This window comes from Capsicum annuum, chromosome 11 (genome assembly GCF_002878395.1).
Source record: "Capsicum annuum cultivar UCD-10X-F1 chromosome 11, UCD10Xv1.1, whole genome shotgun sequence".
In the NCBI taxonomy this organism is placed as follows: Eukaryota; Viridiplantae; Streptophyta; class Magnoliopsida; order Solanales; family Solanaceae; genus Capsicum; species Capsicum annuum.
Window position 1 is genome coordinate 33,795,036 of NC_061121.1, and position 20,226 is coordinate 33,815,261.

The 20,226-nt window shown below is 37.6% G+C and overlaps 1 protein-coding gene across 2 annotated transcripts; it reads left to right on the plus strand.

Moving 5' to 3' along the window:
* Positions 1-45: 45 nt before the first annotated feature.
* Positions 46-19,994, plus strand: LOC107847560 (phospholipid-transporting ATPase 3). 2 transcript variants are annotated; one of them, XM_016691894.2, is made up of 27 exons: positions 46-582; positions 3,713-3,778; positions 5,467-5,528; positions 5,897-5,978; positions 6,139-6,249; positions 7,975-8,052; positions 8,217-8,313; positions 8,918-9,024; positions 9,328-9,393; positions 9,744-9,865; positions 9,946-10,030; positions 10,125-10,202; positions 10,301-10,417; positions 10,557-10,703; positions 10,776-10,880; positions 11,366-11,508; positions 12,335-12,436; positions 12,515-12,578; positions 12,651-12,863; positions 16,547-16,712; positions 16,798-16,877; positions 16,958-17,197; positions 17,547-17,768; positions 17,850-18,017; positions 18,123-18,482; positions 18,560-18,666; positions 19,441-19,994. In XM_016691894.2, exons 1-27 carry the CDS (start codon positions 412-414, stop codon positions 19,745-19,747), a joined length of 3,666 nt encoding a protein of 1,221 aa, XP_016547380.1. In that variant the 5' UTR covers positions 46-411; the 3' UTR covers positions 19,748-19,994. The 2 variants fall into 2 exon arrangements, with proteins under 2 accessions (XP_016547380.1, XP_016547381.1); XM_016691895.2 differs by having other exon boundaries at positions 547-582; positions 5,472-5,528.
* Positions 19,995-20,226: the final 232 nt, after the last annotated feature.

The window sequence follows — 20,226 nt, forward strand, 5'->3', positions numbered from 1 at the left end:
GTGTAAAATTCGGAACATATTATACATAAAAAAAAAATCCTTTTCTTTTCGTTTCCCGTTTTCATTTTTTTCCCAAAAAATATTCTCTTGTTCAACGCGGTTTAAAAAATGGTTGAGAATTGAGAAATCCTTGCAAGGCATATGAAGGTGATGATGAATTCAAATTTATGAAAATTTCAACATTGGAAAACTCGCCTTCTTCAACTTGGAAAAAACTATATAGAAGAAGAGGAAGAATAAGAAGAATTATATCAATTTCACCAGCGACGACGGCGTAGTTCCGGCGAAATAATTCTAGAAAGAGAATATTCCGTCCGGAGACGTCGACGATAAAGAGGAATATTCCGTCGAAGTCATCGGGATAATTGAAGAGATATTTTTTGTTTCCGGCGGCGACGAGATCGGAGAAGAATGCCGGGGAGATGGAGAGGAGGAGGATCTGGATCAGGTGCAGATGGAGCTATGAGGAATCGTATAGCTTCTTCGAAGAATATTCGTCTTGGTAAAGTTCAACCGCAAGCACCTGGTCATCGAACCGTTTTTGTTAATGATCGTGATGCAAATTCTCTCGCCAAATTCAAGGTTCCTTTCTTTTTTCCTAATTATTGTGTATAATAGTTCCTCTCCTCTATGAAAGTCTTTGTTTCACAAGAGGTCACGGTTCAAGTCGTGAGCATGCACAATAAATAAACCCTTGTGGGACCCGCACATAGCATGAGATTTAGTACATCGGTCTGCCCTTGTCATTAGTTCTTAATTATAGTGCATTTTAAAGTCTTTGTTTTTTTTGTTAATTTATTATCAAATTGATTGGTTTAGAATGGTGAAATGTGGGTTTAGGGATTCGTTATTGTGTGTAAGAATTTAAAATATTTTGAGTTTTCTGTGTTCTTGGGGTTTATGATAAATGAACTGGTGAATTACTTTATTCAAAATGACTTGGTGATTCACCATTACTCTTTTCATTTCATTTAGTTGCCTATTTAGGATGTGGTACTCCCTCACGCCATTTATGTCGCACCTTTCGGATTTCGAGATTGAAACTAGTCAATATTTGTGAGTTATAGTATTTTTTAAGTAGTTTTCAAATATATAAACTTTATTCAAACAACTTGAAGATTCCATGTACAAATTCACGGTCAAACTTAAAAGTTTGACTCTCGAAATTCAACTGTGCCACATAAATTGGAATAAAGGGAGTATATGTTTTTGACACAGTACATTAGTTCCATTTTGTTGTATTTCGTTGTTGTTATTGCTTTCATTTCTGTGATCTCTTTTTCAAACTGATTTGAAATGCTTTATTTAAGTTGAGGGTTTATGCGAAACACAACCTCTCTAGCTCTAGGAGGTAGGGGTAAGGTATTTGTACACTCTGCCCTCCCCAAACCCCACTTGCAGGATTAAGGCCCCCGTTTGGCCGTAGGATCTTTTACTTCCTTTTTTTTTCAGATTTTTTTTTTTCACTTTATTTCAAAAATGGTGTTTGGCTTGGAGTTTTATTTGGAAATTCACTTTTTCACTTTTTCCACTCACATTTCTCTTACAAAAATTCAAAAAATAACTCCAATTTATATTCATGGACAAACACACCTCCAACTTCAACTCCAACCCTAACTCCAAAAATTTTTGGTTTTCATGGCCAAACGCCTACTAAATTGGAGATGTTGTTGTAGTTGTTTTTGACACGATGATAATCTGAAGTTTTGTTTTATTTGCCTATTATCTTTAAATCAGATGCATCGGTTTGGAATGGTGAATGTGGGTCTAGAAATTGGTCGACGGGTAATAACTTGAAACATTTCGAGTATACTTTGTTTTCTGAGTTTAATAAAAAGGGTAATCCAATGTACTAAGCTTCCGCTACCCCCCTGTGTGTGGGGGAAGGATCAAACCATCTTAATTCTATTGTGTGCGACCTTACCTTGAATTTTCGTAAAGAATCTGTTTCCGTGATTTGACATGTGGCCTCCTGAACACATAATGACAACTTTGCAATTGCATTAAGGCTCCCTTTCAATAACTAGAAAATGTTGGATAGGTAAATACTACTTGGAATGGCAAGTTGCTGCACTATTAACTCTTTTTCATTTTTCCCTTTCACACATAAGTTTTTTGGTTCTGTTAATTGTAGGGAAAATGCATAAAAACACCCTTAAGACTTATCCCCAATTATCAATCACACACTTATATTTTGTGTGGGTCTGATGATCCCCTTGAACTATTTTAAGTTGGAATAAACACCACCCTATCTGTTGAGGTGTCCTCAAGGTGAATACACATATTTCTGGCGTGTGAGAAGTTAATTAAATTGTCCAAAGCTGTTAGTCTCTTGTCCACTTGAGAGTCTAATTAAAACTATTTTGACTTGAATCAAAAGATTATCTTCCCCAACTTCGTTTCCTCCTTTTTTGAAGAGCTCTAAAGATCTAGTCCGAAAGAGAAATTTACAATACCCAAAATTAAGAAACTAAAAAGGCGCAAATAAGACTTCAAATCCTGACCATATATCACACAATCATTTGGCAAGAAACTAATGTAACAAAAAACTATTAAAAACCAAATTAAAGAAGAATGGAAAGAAAAGGAAAACAAACAACATATATTACATAACTTTCAAATGGAGAATATGGAATTTCATATTAGTGGATTTTACACTTTTTTTTTTAGAAAAATTTCTATCGATTTGGTGTTTGATTTTGGAATCTCTGGGTAGGCCCATGAATGATGGTGGCTTACCATCTAAATGAGGCAATAGATTTATTGGAAAAAGTTAATAAATATTGTTAAGAGTCCCACATCGGAAAAGGACAGGTATTTGGTCTCTTTATATGGACTTGGACAATCCTCCCCTCATGAGTTAGCTTTTGGGGTTGAGTTGGGTTTAAGAACCATTCTTTACAAATATGGCGTTGAAAAACAATACATTCCACGTCTTTGCAATCATCTAGCACATTTTTGCCATTTTTGCTCTTGTGGGTTGATCTATGGTGGAAGAATGATGCCAGAAAAAATGAAAAAGAACAAAGAGAAAGAAAAGAAAAAAAGATAATAGAATAAGAAAAAATGATGTCTAACCGGTGCGTGTATATTACGTCATGCCGAAATCTGGTTATGTTTTCGGGTGGTATTTGTTTCACTTTAAAATAGTGTAATGGGTTTATAGGACCTCCACGAAGTATGTGTGTAATTGATAATTCGCGACGAGTTTAGGGGTGTTTTTATGTCTCTTTCTTTAATTGTATTTGCCCTTTTTTTTTAGATGAAATGCATTATTTTATAATGGTGACCTATGTCACATGGATTTATTTATCAGTATTGGAAACGTGGAAGTATTTAGTATGGTGTGTCTATGTTTTAACTATTCTTAGTATATTCTTCAAGAATTGACTGAAGTACTAAAACTGTTGTCACACCAATTCAGAACGGCCATGTCAATGCAAATGAAGGATCCATGTAATATAGATGGTGTATTTGGCTTTAGTAATTAGCCAATGCAAAATACTTTGAGTTTCCTGTGTTTTGGTTTATGATATTTATATTTGCAATATAATGTGGAGACTAAAGCAATAGTTTTCAATCTGGGAGATGTAGGGTAGGTAAAAACATACATGTGATGACTAGTACCTGTTATGTGTCCACATACAATCACGTTCCTTTCAAGTGTTAAATTGCATCTGAGTCAATGTGGTGAATTCCCTTTCCTTTTCAGGGAAATTCCGTGTCAACTACGAAGTATGACATCATAACATTCTTGCCAAAAGGGTTATTTGAACAGGTAAATTATTTTATCTCCCATACTGTGTTTTCTGCTTTTTCTTTCACCTCTTTAAGTTGTATGCATCTCTACCAATCTTAAGCTGTAAGTTTTAGTGCGTAAGTTGGAACAACAACAACAACAACAAACCCATGTATTCCCACACAGTGGGGTCTCAGGTCTTCATGAGCTTATTATACAGGCTGGTTAATCCATAGGCACATGATCCTGCAATAACTCCTTGGAAGGACCAAATCATGTATGCCGTGTTGAAACCTATCAACAGAGGATGTAGAGAGAAGTTTCTTGAGTAGCTATATAGATTATGAAGTAGGTTCATGCATGCTATATGGTACTGGTGAAGAAAAAGCTCATGGGGAAATAGAATAAGATCTGCTGCTATTAAAAAAAAACAGAAAAACAATAAAGATGTATATTTTTAAAGGTAACATGTATTCACCTTTTCTGTAGGCAGATTCCTGATTATATTCCCTTCCCTCGTGACATGTTTTTCTCCTTTTGAAACTAGAAATTGTGTATCTTATATACAAAATGAGCTAAACAGTACTTGGGTTGTACCAACACCATATTTACAGAAGTGTACTCCAGTTCCACTGTCCTATATATCTAAAATTCTTTCAGAACATCAATGTAGAAAAAATATCATTTGAGTGACTTGGAACTTTAAAAGTGACTTTGAAACTACCCAGCTCTGCAAAATTTTGTCAAATCAGGTGTATCTGAGCTTATTATGCAGGACGTTTAATACATAGATCACATGATCTTGTATTAATTCACTGGATTGACCACATTTTAAATCATGTATGCCATGTTCAAACCTATCAACAGGGGCTGTAGAGAGAAGTTTCTTGAGTAACTAGACTGACTCTTTAACTTTTAAGTAGAGGTTCATCCATGCAATATGGTACTGGAGAAGAAAAAATCTCATGAAAACCTAGAATAAGATGTAGTCCCACTGTATCTATTAAAAAAACAGAAAACTAATAAGAGATGTTTCCTCTCTATTATATTTTTTAAAAGGTATATATGAATACCTTTTCCATTGGCAGATCTCAGAAATATTCCCCTTGCCGCCTACATGTTAATCCTTGTAACTTTAAAAGCGACTTGGACGAAGTTTCTACTTTGAACTCTTTTTGTTAGTAGGAAGAGAGCTTCAACCGATCGCCTGTTATGTAGAAATGAAACTCAAATGGCAAATATGCTCATTTCTCTTTGATATTTCTTTCTTTCGGTGAGCACCTATTAAAAGAAAAAGTTCTATTTCTGGTAAATAGATACATTAGGAATGAGTTCAGCTCTCAGCTGTGAGCCATTCTACTATAGCCTAGGTGCGCACATATGTACTTGTGGCCTATGGGGGCATCAGACCAATCTAAATGCACCAAATGACATTTAGCCATGTGTCTCATAGAGGTCCTAATTCATGTCTTTCAGGAATTAAGGACACTAGGCACTTTGGTCAATGTGCTTCAGAACAAAATTAGATTGATATCTGAGAAAATTGGAAATATTAGCATACTAGAAATTTGGAATGGCGGGATGTTATCAATTATCATTGACATTTCAGTTTGATTAGTTATTGCATAGCCGTAGATTTGGATGAAGAGCCCAATCAGCTGTATTATTCAATGCATGTTTTCTGTGATCTTCTTCTTATCTCTTCACCCTTCTTTTTATAATGACAGTTCAGGCGGGTGGCTAATCTGTATTTCCTTATGATCTCAATTTTGTCGTGCACTCCAGTTAGGTACGTGAATTTCTGTTGTCTGCATGTATTATGTGGGTTTACTTATCCTCTCTATTTCCTCTCCCCAAACACCAAAAATTTAGAAGGGGGGATGTGCTCATGAGAGTAATTGGGTTACTTTCTTCATCAAAAGAAGAAAGTGGGGGATTGCTTTATCATGAGGAATGAAAATTGAGCCGAGAATTATTTTTTTCCTCTAGTTTGGTGATCTGGTGATAAAATGATCTTGCAAATTGTTTTAGAAGCATTTTCAAAAAGAAAAAGTCATTCTCAAAAATTATTCTAGAAATGAATGGGTATTGGGTAGCATTAGATGAGCTATGTTTTTTGCTGTGTATTTACTTCTGAAAAGAATTGCTCTAATGCAGTCCTGTAAGTCCAATTACGAATGTGCTTCCTTTGAGCTTGGTGCTTCTTGTCTCTCTTATTAAGGAGGCTTGGGAGGATTGGGTGAGTACTGGTTGCTCCTTTTCCTTCTCATGCTTTTAATTCTTAAAATGCCATTTTTTGTGACATTCTTAAGATAGATTAACAGACTCTTATGTTTTTCCTTTTGCATTTGACCTATTCACTTACATTTTCTTTTCTTATTCCTTTGATACTGTTGCAGAAGCGTTTTCAGAATGACTTGTCAATTAACAATACTTCTATAGATGTGTTTCAAGATCAGCAATGGGTCAGTGTACCTTGGAAGAAGCTGCAAGCTGGAGATATTGTGAGAGTAAGTGTAAATGTATAAAGCAGTCATTGCAATTCTGTGCTCTCTTTTGCTTTAGGTCTTGTGGGATAGATGACCTCCTATTTTACACCCAACAAGCTATGCCGCTTTCTCGGTCAAGCTCTTTTGTTTGTGGATCTCATTAGCAACTTTTGTTTTGTCTGTATTCTGACATAAGAATTATCCTTTGTTAGCTTGTTATGTAATTTTATCTTCTGTTAGTTTGTCATTATGTTAATGGCTATTTCACATGGACCTGTGTTTGTTTTTTATTATCAATTATGTATTCAACATGGGTACAATCATGTTTTAGAAGCCTTTTTCTCTGCTTTGACTGGTCCATATGTACCAGTTTCTTAGTCGACTGACATGTTTGGAGATTGTACTTGGGTACCTAGGTAAATGGAACCACAGACGATAGCAGTTTATAAAAGACGTGTTGGAGTGCACAGTTTTATTATTTGTCATTTTATTGGGAAGTGCTCAATTGTTTCCAACATATTACTTTTTCCCAACACTAACCGACTCTTTAATCTCATATTTTCAAAAGAGATTTTACTCTGATCATAAACTCCGGAGACATATCCAACTATTTAAGGTTTAAGTCACAAAGTCATTTAGCTAGTCAAATTTTATTTAGTTAAATGCTTTAGTACGGGGTAGAGGAGAGTGGGCATATACCAGCAAGACGAAGCAATCCTCTGCTTGCAATTTTGGAAAGAGGTTGTTTCCACTCAAACTCTTGATCTAAAAGTCATCAAAGGAGAAAATCTGTATTAGGTCAAAGCTGTTGTGGATATGCTTCTTTTGCCAAAATGTGAGCTAGAACTTCATCAAAATAGAATGTGCATTTGATGATGTTAGAGCTGGATGTCTGGCATCAGTTCGTCGCATGCATGACCTTTTAAATGCTGGCTCTGAATGAACCATGTTGATAGTTATAGGAACTACCAAATTATATAAATTCATATTTCTGTACATTTCTCTCTTGGTGAATTCACATGCATTGCGGAAGATGCTGATTAATTGGTACTGGCATCCTCTTAATCGCTGTTGAGAAAGATTCTAGACTGCTGATTTACCTTCCCCTTACTGGCATTATCTTTACTACATCCATTCTTGGAGCAATGCCATGTTAAAGACCAAAAATCTGCTATTTAGTGAGATCCAAAACTACATTAAGAAATAGAGGCTGACCTACCTAATCATAAATTTAAGACTGTCTTCTCATTATATTGAATTGGTGGCACACAACTCAAGAATGCTGTTTTACACATCATTAAACAAGACATTAGATAAATACTGGAATACTTCAGTTACGGAAGTACTGGTAAGCTCTGGTGGCTGAGAATGTTGGATCTAATCTCTAAAATTTATAATGGTCAAGTCCGTATTTTTGTGGGATTGAATCTGAAGAGTTATAGACATACACCAATCTGCCTGTCCAGCTCAGTCGGTTAGCTCCCACCTTAGAGGGATATGACTATCTGGCTGTCATTAAATTTGGTAGACCTTCTAGGATGATTACGGAGCATTTTTTTATTTGGAGAACACACTCCACTCCTCTCAGAAGCAAAAATTTTACTGGAAGGAATTCAAATATGCTTCTCAAAACTAGTTGCAGTATTTCAAAAAAATTTTGTTTTGTGAATTATTGATAAAATCTAGGAAATACTCTTTGTTTCGGTGGAAAATATCAAGTGGTATAAGTTGGCTATTCTTGTGCAGGTTAAGCAGGATGAGTTCTTTCCAGCAGATCTTCTATTTCTTGCCAGCACAAATCCTGACGGGGTCTGCTACATTGAGGTTGTACTTGGTCTGCATCAATATGACCTCCTTTAATTTCCTTTTGTGAAAAAAAGTTAGCTCGGTCTAGTTTATTTTGGAAAGAGTTTTTTTATACCTCATAAACATATGCCCTGGTCTCTAATCTTTACCGTCTTTCTCTATTTATATATGACTTACTGCAGACCGCAAATTTGGATGGTGAAACTAATTTAAAGATCCGAAAAGCACTAGAGAAAACCTGGGATTATGTGACTCCTGATAAAGTCTCTGGATTTACAGGTTGGTCTTCTGTGCTGCTGCGGCTCTGTCTAATGTTTCTGAACAATCATGCATGTATGTGGAGTTTCTGATGTCTAAATTCTATCTTAAACTTGAGCCAACATTTTGTTGTAATTTAGCGTCTGAATAGGCATGCTGAATTCCTTCAGTCTAGCTTTCTCCTATTTTCCTGCTTCCTAAGCATCAGATTAGGTAGAATCAACAACAACCATCAGAATTGGTGAAACATGCCTTTTGATGTTATCTTGATTACAGAATTTTAACAATAGTCATGGTTTACGTATAGTTACTTCTCATGTAAGTTCAGAAGATACTAGACTGGTGAGCAGTTGTTAGCATGATGTTCATATAATGATAAATTAGTCTCATGTTTAAATATATGTTACTGCAAACGAACAACTTTCAATATTTAAATTAGTATCCTTGATTATCTATGATCTCCTGCAAATGTTTATCAACAGATATGCTATTGGTATATTGTTTATAGCACATGATGGTGATCTTGTTACGTCTTTAGTGAAATCTTGTCTATGTGGTTATAATGCACGCACTTATATGCCTTTGATGGACAATATGTTTGATGTTGCGTGTTTATTTTTTCCAGGAGAAGTACAATGTGAGCAACCCAATAACTCACTATACACTTTTGCTGGAAATCTGATAAGTCAAAAGCAAACCTTGCCACTCGGTCCAAATCAACTTCTATTAAGGGTACTTGTCTTTTCCGGTTCTTTTATTTTTCTGCTTTTGTTTCTTTCTCTCTCTCTCTCTCTCTCTCTCTCTCTGGTTCCTAAAATATCCTGTTGTAGAAACTAGCAAGACGGAAAACTTAAGGTTTATTGTTTCTTTTTGATGGTTCTTGTTAAGATGACCCAAGGCCTTGTCTTTCCCTTATGTGGCATTACGTTGGAGTTCCTCTGCTATTTTGCTATACTTCTTCTCTGATGCAGAGAAACTAAACTTATTGAATTTGGTTAGTGTTTTCCTTCTTGATATTATCTGTATTTTTTACAGGGCTGCAGCCTGAGAAACACAGAGTATCTTGTTGGGGCTGTTATTTTCACAGGCCATGAAACAAAGGTATCAATTCTGTATCTTTATTTATAAGCTACCGCACACCCATGCACGCTATCTATCTCTTCTCTCCTCCTCTCCCTCTTTTATTTTCTTTTTTTCTTGGGAGCACAGGTTCATTTTGTTGGCCATATTTCAAAAATAATTTAAAGAAGTAGGTTACTCATCCATTAACTAGTCCAGTAACAATTCCTCCTTTTAGTCTATTCATGGATATGTTTATTTAAAGATTTTGGAACATCCTGTCTTTGACGAATATTCAATTGGGTTATATTTATCGCTTTGCTTCGTGACTTTAGTTTTCCTTTGCTTAGGTTTGTACTTTTGGTAAATCTTCAACTGCGTTTGCACTACAGGTTATGATGAATTCCATGAAGATTCCTTCCAAGAGAAGCTCTTTGGAGAAGAAACTTGATAAGCTTATTCTAACTCTTTTTACTGTTCTCTTCTGCATGTGTTTATTGGGAGCTATTGGCAGGTTCGATTAGTTTGTACATCATTTTAGAACACTGCTTTGTATTCCTATCAGTGTTGAAAAGGTTGCTTGGATATTTGCAGTGGTATCTTCATAAATAAGAAATATTTTTATTTACGGTTTGAAAGCAGCTCAGACGCACAATCCAATCCTGACAATAGATTTGTGGTAACTATTAGATTCTCTTGACTTGTTGACCTTCTCAGTGTTTCCTGTCTTTTCTTAGTATTTGTTTCTAATTACTCTTTATGTTTGTGCTCAGGTTGCTGCTTTGACCATGTTCACCTTAATCACTCTCTATTCACCGATTATTCCCATCTCTCTCTATGTCTCTGTTGAGGTGGATCTTATTGCATTTTTTGTTGTTGTGATATGCATAATTTTAATTTGAACCATCTTTTCTCTTTTTCTTATCTTTTCTCTGGTTTTCACTTACAGATGGTTAAGTTTATTCAATCCACAAAGTTTATCAACAATGACTTACACATGTACCATGCTGAGAGTAACACCCCTGCACAGGCTAGAACATCTAATTTGAATGAGGAACTTGGGCAGGTAATTTTGAGTCGGTGACTAGTATGGTGAAATTAATTTGCTTGCAATGCAATGTGTCCTTGTTTACCCTTGGCTCTAATTTATGCTGTGAATTTAACTGTCAACCTGTGAATCTTTGATCATTGATCTCTATGGGTAGGTGGAATACATATTTTCTGACAAAACTGGAACTCTTACGAGGAACTTGATGGAGTTCTTTAAGTGTTCCATTGGAGGAGAGACATATGGAAATGGTGTTACTGAAATTGAGATGGGAACTGCCCAAAGAAGTGGAATGAGAGTTGAGGTAAATGGCCTTTAAGTTAGGGATATAAAAGGATTCATGGCGTTGCATTGCACTGATTCAGAGAATTTGTAGGTTCAAAAATCATCAAACGAGGCACGAGAAAAAGGTTTCAATTTTGACGATGCTCGGCTGATGCGAGGTGCCTGGAGGAATGAACCTAATGCTGATTCATGCAAGGTATATTATTTTAGTATCAGAATTTTTTTTTTTCAAAATATTATTGAAGTATCATGGTGGAATAAAACCATGAAAATCAGTTGGTGTGTGCCCTATTGTCTGAACAATGAAATATCATTAACTTTCTGTTTCAAAATAAAAGACCAGATAGTGAGCGGTATTGACTTCTGCTCTCTTACTCCCTTTGTCTTAAACTCAATGTCCATCTTTCCCGCATTATCAAGAGAAGACTTGATAATCATTGTTGTTTCCTTTTATATGGGGAACAAGTTGGGGCCATATATTAATAAAAAATGGTGAACATTTAGATAAACAACTTTTGTATATGGCTTTTGGGGGAATGTAAGACTCGGTTAGTAACTTTTGCTTGTGACTCCATTCACATTAGAGCTGATATGGTGCAAACTTTCACAAAAATGTAGTCTGATTTCTTCTTTAGTGCGCACTGACCTCTAACCTAACAATGACCAAGGTTGTTTGTTCAGGAATTTTTCAGATGCCTTGCAATATGTCATACAGTGCTTCCTGAAGGTGAAGAGACCCCAGAAAAAATACGATATCAGGCAGCGTCTCCTGATGAAGCTGCTTTGGTTGCTGCAGCAAAGAACTTCGGATTCTTCTTTTACAAGTGCGTGGAACTTATAATTTTAGTTAGCTCTTTCAGAAAGATAAAGTAGAATTTCTGCTACATTTATGCTGCTGGAAGTGATACAATTTCATTGTGAATCTGTTAAAAAGTGAATATATGTGGGATCCTAGGAGGGTACTAACATAAACTATTTGGCTGGAAGACTTAACGATGCTGTTTTCTTCAAGTCTAAGTGGTGAAACCAATCAACATTTCATGGGAGTTTGCATGTAAATTTGTGCTTTTAAAACTTATTCTTAATTTCTTCAAGCATGGAAAGAAGAGATTCAAATTGAAAGTGAAATTCTGTTTCTAGTGCTAACTGTTTCTAACATTTACAGATTCTTAACAGAATATTCTGTTACACTTACTATAAGTCCAAGAATAGTCCAGGTTAGATAAGGATAATAATCACCATTTTGGTAGGTGGTTGACTTGTTTGCATTGGGGGTAGGAGATTTTATGTATAGAGTGAACGGAGAATTGAGATATCTAGCGATGACATGAACTAAATTATTGTCATTTATTTTCTTGAGGTGTCAACTTTTTAATTGCATGCTATTTTCTAGGTGTAGGATTAGGTAGGAAAAAGTATATTACTGGTTGTCTGGTATTTTATTGATTGAAAGAGTAATTCTCTGGTAGATCAGTTAGTAGAAAGGCATTGTCTGCTAATACATAGTTCAGATATCAAATTATGGAAAGAGTTAAGGTTGGTATGTTGTTGTTGTTGTTGTTGTAGTTAAGGTTGCTTATTTTGTGTCATTGTTTCTCTGCTTGCTTTTCTATTTATTTCTGGTCCACTGTTAATTTTACAGTCTTACAGGCGTACTCCAACATTGATTTATGTGCGTGAATCACATGTTGAGAAGATGGGACAGATTCAAGATATTCCCTACGAGATTCTGAATGTCCTTGAATTCAACAGGTGTTTGGACTTTCTGACTATGTTCATTATCTGCGTGATGGTATGAGGTTTGACTGTTATCCTTATTTTTCTATTCAGTACGAGAAAGCGTCAGTCTGTTGTATGTCGCTATCCTGATGGCAGATTGGTACTCTATTGCAAGGTAAGCACTTACAAAGAAGGATATTTTACCTGGATTACTTGTATACAATATCATAGAACCTTCGTTTGACAGGGTGCAGACAATGTTATTTATGAGAGGTTGCGTGATGGAGAAAGTGATTTGAAGAAAAGGACTAGGGAGCACTTGGAACACTTTGGTGCTGCTGGACTTCGTACACTTTGCTTGGCCTATAGAGATCTAAACCCTGATGTGTATGAAAGTTGGAATGAAAAATTCATTCAAGCAAAATCTTCTCTAAGAGAGCGAGAGAAGAAACTAGATGAGGTGCGTATCTGTAGTTCACACTGCTGTTATATTTTCCTTATATTGCTATTGTAGACGTTTTAAGGTAGAAGAGGTTAGACAGGCAGTCCGCAGGATGCGTAGGGGTAGGGCGACGGGGCCGGATGAGATACCGGTGGAGTTTTGGAAGTTCGTTGGAGAGGCTGGTGTAAGGTGGTTGACTGGATTGTTTAATGAAATTTTCAGGACAGCAAAGATGCCCGAGGCGTGGAGGTGGAGTACCATGATCCCTCTCTATAAGAATAAGGGGGACATTCAGAGTTGTAATAACTATAGGGGGATTAAGTTATTGAGTCACTCTATGAAGATCTGGGAGAGAGTGGTCGAGGTGAGGCTGAGACGGATAGTGTCTATCTCGGAAAACCAGTTCGGATTTATGCCCGGCCGCTCGACGACGGAGGCAATCCACCTGGTACGGAGTTTGGTGGAGCAGTATAGGGAAAGGAAGAAGGATCTGCACATGGTGTTTATCGACCTGGAAAAGGCTTACGACAAAGTCCCCAGGGAGGTGCTTTGGAGATGCTTGGAGGTGAGGGGAGTACCGCAGGCATATATCAGAGTAATTAAGGATATGTATGAGGGAGCGAAAACCCAGGTGAGGACGGCGGGAGGAGACTCAGAGCATTTCACTGTCCGGACAGGATTGCATCAGGGATCTACTCTTAGTCCCTTTTTGTTTGCGTTAGTAATGGATGTGTTGACGCGGCGTATTCAAGGGGAGGTGCCGTGGTGTATGCTCTTTGCAGACGATGTAGTTCTGATAGATGAGACTCGAGGGGGTGTAAATGACAAATTAGAGATGTGGAGGCAAACTCTTGAGTCTAAAGGGTTCAGGGTGAGCAGAAGCAAGACAGAGTATGTGGAATGTAAGTTTAATGACGTGAGGCGGGAGAACGAGGTAGTAGTGAAGCTGGAAGCACAGGAGGTATGTAAGAGGGATAAGTTCAAGTATCTCGGGTCCGTGATCCAGAGTAACGGTGAGATTGACGAGGATGTCTCGCACCGTATTGGGGCGGGATGGATGAAGTGGAAACTCGCGTCGGGGGTGCTGTGTGATAAGAAGGTGCCGCCCAAGCTTAAAGGCAAATTCTATAGGGTGGTAGTCCGTCCGGCCTTGCTGTATGGAGCGGAGTGTTGGCCAGTTAAGAACTCCCACATCCAAAAAATGAAGGTGGCAGAAATGCGGATGTTGCGCTGGATGTGTGGACTGACTCGAGGGGATAGAGTTCGGAATGAGACTATCCGGGAGAAGGTTGGTGTGACTTCAGTGGAGTGTAAGATGCGGGAAGCACGATTGAGATGGTTCGGACACGTGAAGAGGAGGGGCATGGATGCCCCGGTCCGTAGGTGTGAGAGGCTAGCGTTGGATGGTTTTAGGCGGGGTAGGGGTAGGCCGAAGAAGTACTGGGGTGAGGTGATTAGGCGAGACATGGAACAGTTACAGCTCACCGAGGACATGACCCTAGATAGGAAGGTCTGGAAGACGCGAATTACGGCAGAAGAGTAGGGCCAGATTGGGTCGCTAGTGTAGGGAATTACTTGGTGGTTTTTTTTTAATTTTTTATTCCCGTTATGATTCCGTATTCAGTGTTCCATGCTTATTACGAATCTGTGTGCTTTCCTCTGCTTTCCTCTGTTTTATATTCCTTATGGGTGCCGTATTTATGTTATGTCATCTGCTTCTGTGCTTTACTATGTGTTTGTGTGATATCTTGTGCCTTGAGCCGGGGGTCTTTCGGAAACAGCCTTTCTACTTCATCAGAGGTAGAGGTATGGACTGCGTACATCTTACCCCCCCAGACCCCACTAAGTGGGAATACACTGTTGTTGCCTTATCAAAAGAAAACACTGCTGTTATATTTTCCAGATTTGTTACATTTTGGAGGAGACTTTATGTAATGATTAGTGTTTTGAAAAAAGAACTTTATGTAATGATTGTTAATTGTTGTTTGGCACAGTTAAATTCTTCTTTTCTTGAGAATCTGCTAGTTCCTTTTGGCAAGGGTTGTTGGGTTCAGCATGCAGTCTAGATTATCAAAAGTTCCCTTCGTTGTTATCCTTTCGGCTGAAGGTGCCAGACGCAGGTTCCAAAATTATCTTCAAAGTATAGTTTGATGTATTCCAGAGAATGGATGATGTAAATGAAACTTCATTAATAGCTTATTAGTAACCCGTGCAGCTTGTGAGGTGTGAGTTAGGTGCACGTCATGGGTTCGAACCATGCTGCTGACAAAAGCTTGGTATTTAAGTGGAGAAGGGTAGAGGGGTGGGCCCATTATCCGCCAAGATTGAAGCTGTGCGCCAGCGACCCTTGGGGATTTCTCGATTATTAAAAAAAAGAAGCTTATTGGTAACAGTTCATAGACCATAGTAGATTTCAAGGTTTTTCTTTTTTTTTTTTGTTGGTGAAAGGTAACATTCTATATATTAATAGGTAATACTTTACCAACTGTATGGTCTCCCAAATAAACAATTGCAGATAGGAAGCTTTCTACCAATGTTCCTTTTACATGTTCAAAACCTCAAAAATATCTTAAGTAGATTTCAAGTATTGTTGCCTACTGTTAACAGCTGTTACAAAATTCTTACATCTTAAGAATATAATGGATGGAGTTTGTATATTAAGAGATACATTTTGATGATTTATTGATGATGCCAGTTCTTATCACTATGTACTTAAGCTGGCTATCTAGGGATGTGGTGGGATGGTTGAGACTTCTTTACCCTTAAACAGAGGTCTTGGGTTCTAGCCTTGAGAGTGGAAAACTTCCTGGTATGAATCACTTTACCCCCCTTAGTGGTCCTACTCAGTATTAGTCTGGATTAGTTGGATGGTGGGCTTTAGACACTAGCTGGTTAAGCAAAAAAAAAAAAGAATTAGTTGGCCAGTAGGCTTTGGATACCAAATGGTTAATGCGCGAAAAGAGAATGTACTGTAGCTTCGAGCTCTTTTCTCTCTTTCCTCTCTTTTTCATTAAAGAAGGTATGATATGCTTATAGCACCAAGTTAGTGTAGCTTTGCTGAGATGTACAAGCTGAAAAGAGCATCTGTTGTAGAAATGGAGGGAGCTGATAAAATCTAACACTCATCTACGTTGTTCACATTTTGAATATCAAACCAAAAAGGAATGAGAGAGGAGTATTTCGGTTGAACCGAGGAGCTTCTTCCTTCAAAGAATCTGTTGTTTCTTGCTTTCCGTAACACGCACAGAATGCACAAAGTTATAGCCATAAGTTCCTCTCGTTCTTCTGGATCTTTATTCCTTCCAGCACCAAAGAACATGTTTTAACTCCTTTGGTCCATCTTAAGATGAACAGTCACTAGGTTCCACAGAAACCGAGCAATGAATAAAAAAGATGGCTTACTGAATCTGTCTCCCTTTCACGCAATAACACCTGTTGCACAGAGAGATAATCCTTCTTATTAGTTTTCCAGATAGCCTTTCATGGCCAGTCTATTGTTAGTGTAGCATTTAGTGTCCTTGTAGCGAGACTACACCTTTGTTCTCTGTCCACCGCAGAGAGTCTTTTCTTCAGCCACCCAGTTTAATTCCTCCACTCCCTAGAGCTCTTCTTTTACTATTCTTCATCCAAAATTTACTGGTGGTTAAAATTAAAGTGCTTCTTCACATGTCATTTTTTTCTAAGTGTGTAGCTTTACACAGGTGTCAGAACTGATAGAAAAGGATCTTGTCTTGATTGGATGCACTGCTATAGAAGACAAGCTTCAAGAAGGTGTACCTGCCTGCATAGAGACTCTTTCAAGGGCTGGAATTAAGATTTGGGTGCTTACTGGGGATAAACTAGAAACAGCAATAAACATTGCTTATGGTGGGTATAAGTAATAGGCAGACTATGATTTGTTGATATTTACTTTCAATTTACTATCTTGTCCTGATTCACTTGTGTATTGCAGCATGTAATTTGATCAACAACAACATGAAACAATTTGTTATTAGCTCAGAAACTGATGAAATCAGAGAAGTGGAAGATAGAGTGAGCAGCATTTCTTGATTCTCTTGTTTGTCAGTTGGCAAATCCACTAACATTTAACAATTACCGTGAATTTTTACAAGGGTGACCAAGTGGAGCTTGCTCGTTTTATGAAAGATACAGTCAAGAATGAGCTCAGGAGATGTTATGAAGAAGCACAAGAGCATCTCCGTTTGCCATCTGGACCAAAGTTAGCTCTAGTAATTGATGGGAAGGTCTTAATGTACGCCTTAGACCCAAGTCTCCGTGTAATGTTGTTGAATTTGAGCTTGAATTGCAGTGCAGTGGTTTGCTGTCGCGTTTCTCCTTTACAGAAAGCTCAGGTGAGGTCCTTAGGCCACTTTGGAAATTGTCAACTGGGTTGTGGTTTCTTCGTGTTGAAACATGTTTCTTAGCTATAAACATGGATGCAGTCATCAAATCTGTTCCTATCTCACACTATCACTTTTTAATAACTTTGGCATATTTGTATTTCTTGAAATGCTCTTTTGGGGTTCACATTTCACTATCAACAGTTTGATTTGTTCAAGAGTCGCCATTACAGTTGAGTTTTGGTGATATTCTTGAAGTTAAAAATATAAAACACTGTAATGTTCGTGAAGTTAGGATGAGCTTTTTGATTGTCAAAGCTTCTACGCGGGAGATATTTAGCGACTTCCTGTTTGCTTTCAGGTAACCAGCTTGGTTAGGAAGGGGGCACAGAGAATTACTCTTAGTATTGGTGATGGGGCTAATGATGTGAGTATGATTCAAGCTGCTCATGTTGGTGTCGGAATAAGTGGACAGGAGGGAATGCAGGCCGTGATGTCTAGTGATTTTGCAATAGCTCAGTTCCGCTTTCTCACCGATTTATTGCTTGTCCATGGACGCTGGTCATATCTTAGAATATGCAAGGTTTACCTTCATCTGGTCTTCTGTCTGCAAACTTTTATGATGCGCACTGGTAGTTATGTGATCTGGAAGTTTTATATGCAGGTGGTGACATATTTCTTTTACAAGAATCTGATGTTTACACTGACTCAGTTTTGGTTTACCTTTCGCACTGGGTTCTCTGGTCAAAGGTTCTATGATGATTGGTTCCAGTCTCTCTACAATGTGATCTTCACAGCACTTCCTGTGATTATTCTTGGGCTTTTTGAGAAGGTATCTGATTTTTTAAAAAGTTTTGTCTCAGCTTTAGGGATGTACGTTAGTGATGACTCTTTCTCTAACTACGATGTTGTTTATACACATTTATTGTGCATTTAGGATGTCAGTGCATCTCTCTCCAAGAAATATCCTGAGTTATACAGGGAAGGAATTAGAAATACATTCTTCAAATGGAGAGTTGTGGCTACGTGGGCTTTTTTTGCAGTATATCAATCATTAGTCTTGTATAGTTTTGTAACTGCTTCGAGTACGAAGGGCATAAATTCATCTGGCAAGATGTTTGGCGTATGGGATGTCAGTACAATGGCCTGCACCTGTGTTGTTATTACTGTCAATTTGCGTCTCCTTATGATGTGCAACACAATTACAAGATGGCATCACATTAGTGTTGGAGGGAGCATATTATTATGGTTCATTTTTGTCTTTATCTACTCGGGTATCCACTTAAACAAACAACAGGTGAGTTTCCGTACATTTTTGATATGTTCCTAAGATCAATTATTCACTTTCTAACGTGTTGGTTTTGTTCTCCACAGGAGGGTATCTACTTTGTCATCTTTGTCCTGATGAGCACTCTTTATTTCTACCTCGTGCTGCTGCTTCTACCAGTTGCTGCACTTTTTGTTGACTTCCTATATCAGGGGTAAGTCTCTGGAGTAAATTTTCTTAAACTGCTTGGATCAATATTATGTATTACATTGCAGTATAGCACATATTGCTAGATTGTTCTTTTATTTCAATTCTCTTTCAAATTCACAAGTAGGCTGCCTCTCAAGGTTATATCACTGTCTAAATAAGAATATGTGAATGTGAATTCACAACGTAGTGACTAGCTGAGATATCTGAAAGCAATTGCTTCCCACCGGAGTACCTGTCTACATATAATTAATGCCAGCACAGTTGCTTAAAATTATGTGCCATAAAGAGTCATTTTTTTATGTCTTTACCAATTTTATTTTCATTTCATTTTTCACATGAAAACTCATTTGTACGACCAATATTTGTTGTTTCTTCCCTTTAGCGTTCTTATGCCTCAAAGAGTTTCTTATTCTGTTTTGCTGATCGTGATTCTATGATAACTGCACCAAACTTCTTGACCTTAATATGGCTTTTAAGGAATGGGCAGCAGATGACAGTTAACTGATGCAATGTCTATAATTTCTTCTCACTCGCATTGCCAACGTAGATCTACCTTCTTTTGTTTGTTCTGCTCTATGCTGCAAGGATCATGGCACAGCAAGTCCTTAGGCAGCACAGCCTACTTGATACATTTAAAATAAACCTTTTCTAGTCTAATTTCTTTTTCAAACGGGAAGGACATGTGGAGTCGAATTATACCTACATGGTGGAAGCTTGGAACTCACCTGGTGAACACCTAAGTAGCTCACTGTTAACAGTACTAGTTGCTTCATTTCAGGGCACAAAGATGGTTTTGGCCATATGATTATCAGATTATTCAGGAAATTCACAAGCACGAGATTGATGATGGTAGGATTGGTTTATTGGAGATGAGTAACGAGCTTTCTCCAGCTGAAGCAAGGAGATATGCCATAATGCAACTGCCTGGACAGAAATCTAAACATACTGGTTTCGCCTTTGATTCACCCGGCTATGAGTCATTTTTTGCATCTCAGGCTGGTGTCTTGGCACCTCAAAAGGCATGGGATGTGGCCCGGAGAGCAAGCATGATGAGAACACGGCCAAAAGCACCTAAAAAGAGCTGAGTTGCTGAAATTTTGTACAAATTTTTTTCTTTAACCTTGTGCTCTATTACCTAGAATTATCTGTGTACGTATTCTTTCACCTCACGTTGTTAATTCTTCAGTTATAGTTGCTAGTTGGGTTAGTGAAATTGTAGCAAAATCAGCTGAGAAGAAAACGATAGAAAATTGTACATTATTTAATGTAACCATCCCCAAACACACTCAGCAACTTCATCTTGTATCTATTTATCTACTGATAGTTCTGATATTGTATTTTTTATGCAACTTTATTCATAGAGTAATAGATTACTTGAGATGCAGGAAGCTTGACAGTCGAACAATATTAAATGCTTCACAAGCAGATGGATCAAAATTGCACAATCGATCAATTTCAGGGACCAAAAGTGCAAATTTTCGGACAAAACTATTATTAATAAAACATTAAGGACCTGCAACCTACTCTTCTTTTCGAATTAGACGACCTTTTAGCCTTGACACTC

What these genes read in the sequence shown, in the direction of transcription:
- LOC107847560 (XM_016691894.2), top strand. Translation starts at nt 412, where the DNA reads ATGCCGGGGAGATGGAGAGGAGGAGGATCTGGATCAGGTGCAGATGGA. An exon ending in GAGAGAAGAAACTAGATGAG is followed by an intron (nt 12,864 to 16,546) that starts GTGCGTATCTGT and finishes AGCTTTACACAG; the next exon opens with GTGTCAGAACTGATAGAAAA. An exon ending in AGCAATAAACATTGCTTATG is followed by an intron (nt 16,713 to 16,797) that starts GTGGGTATAAGT and finishes TGTGTATTGCAG; the next exon opens with CATGTAATTTGATCAACAAC.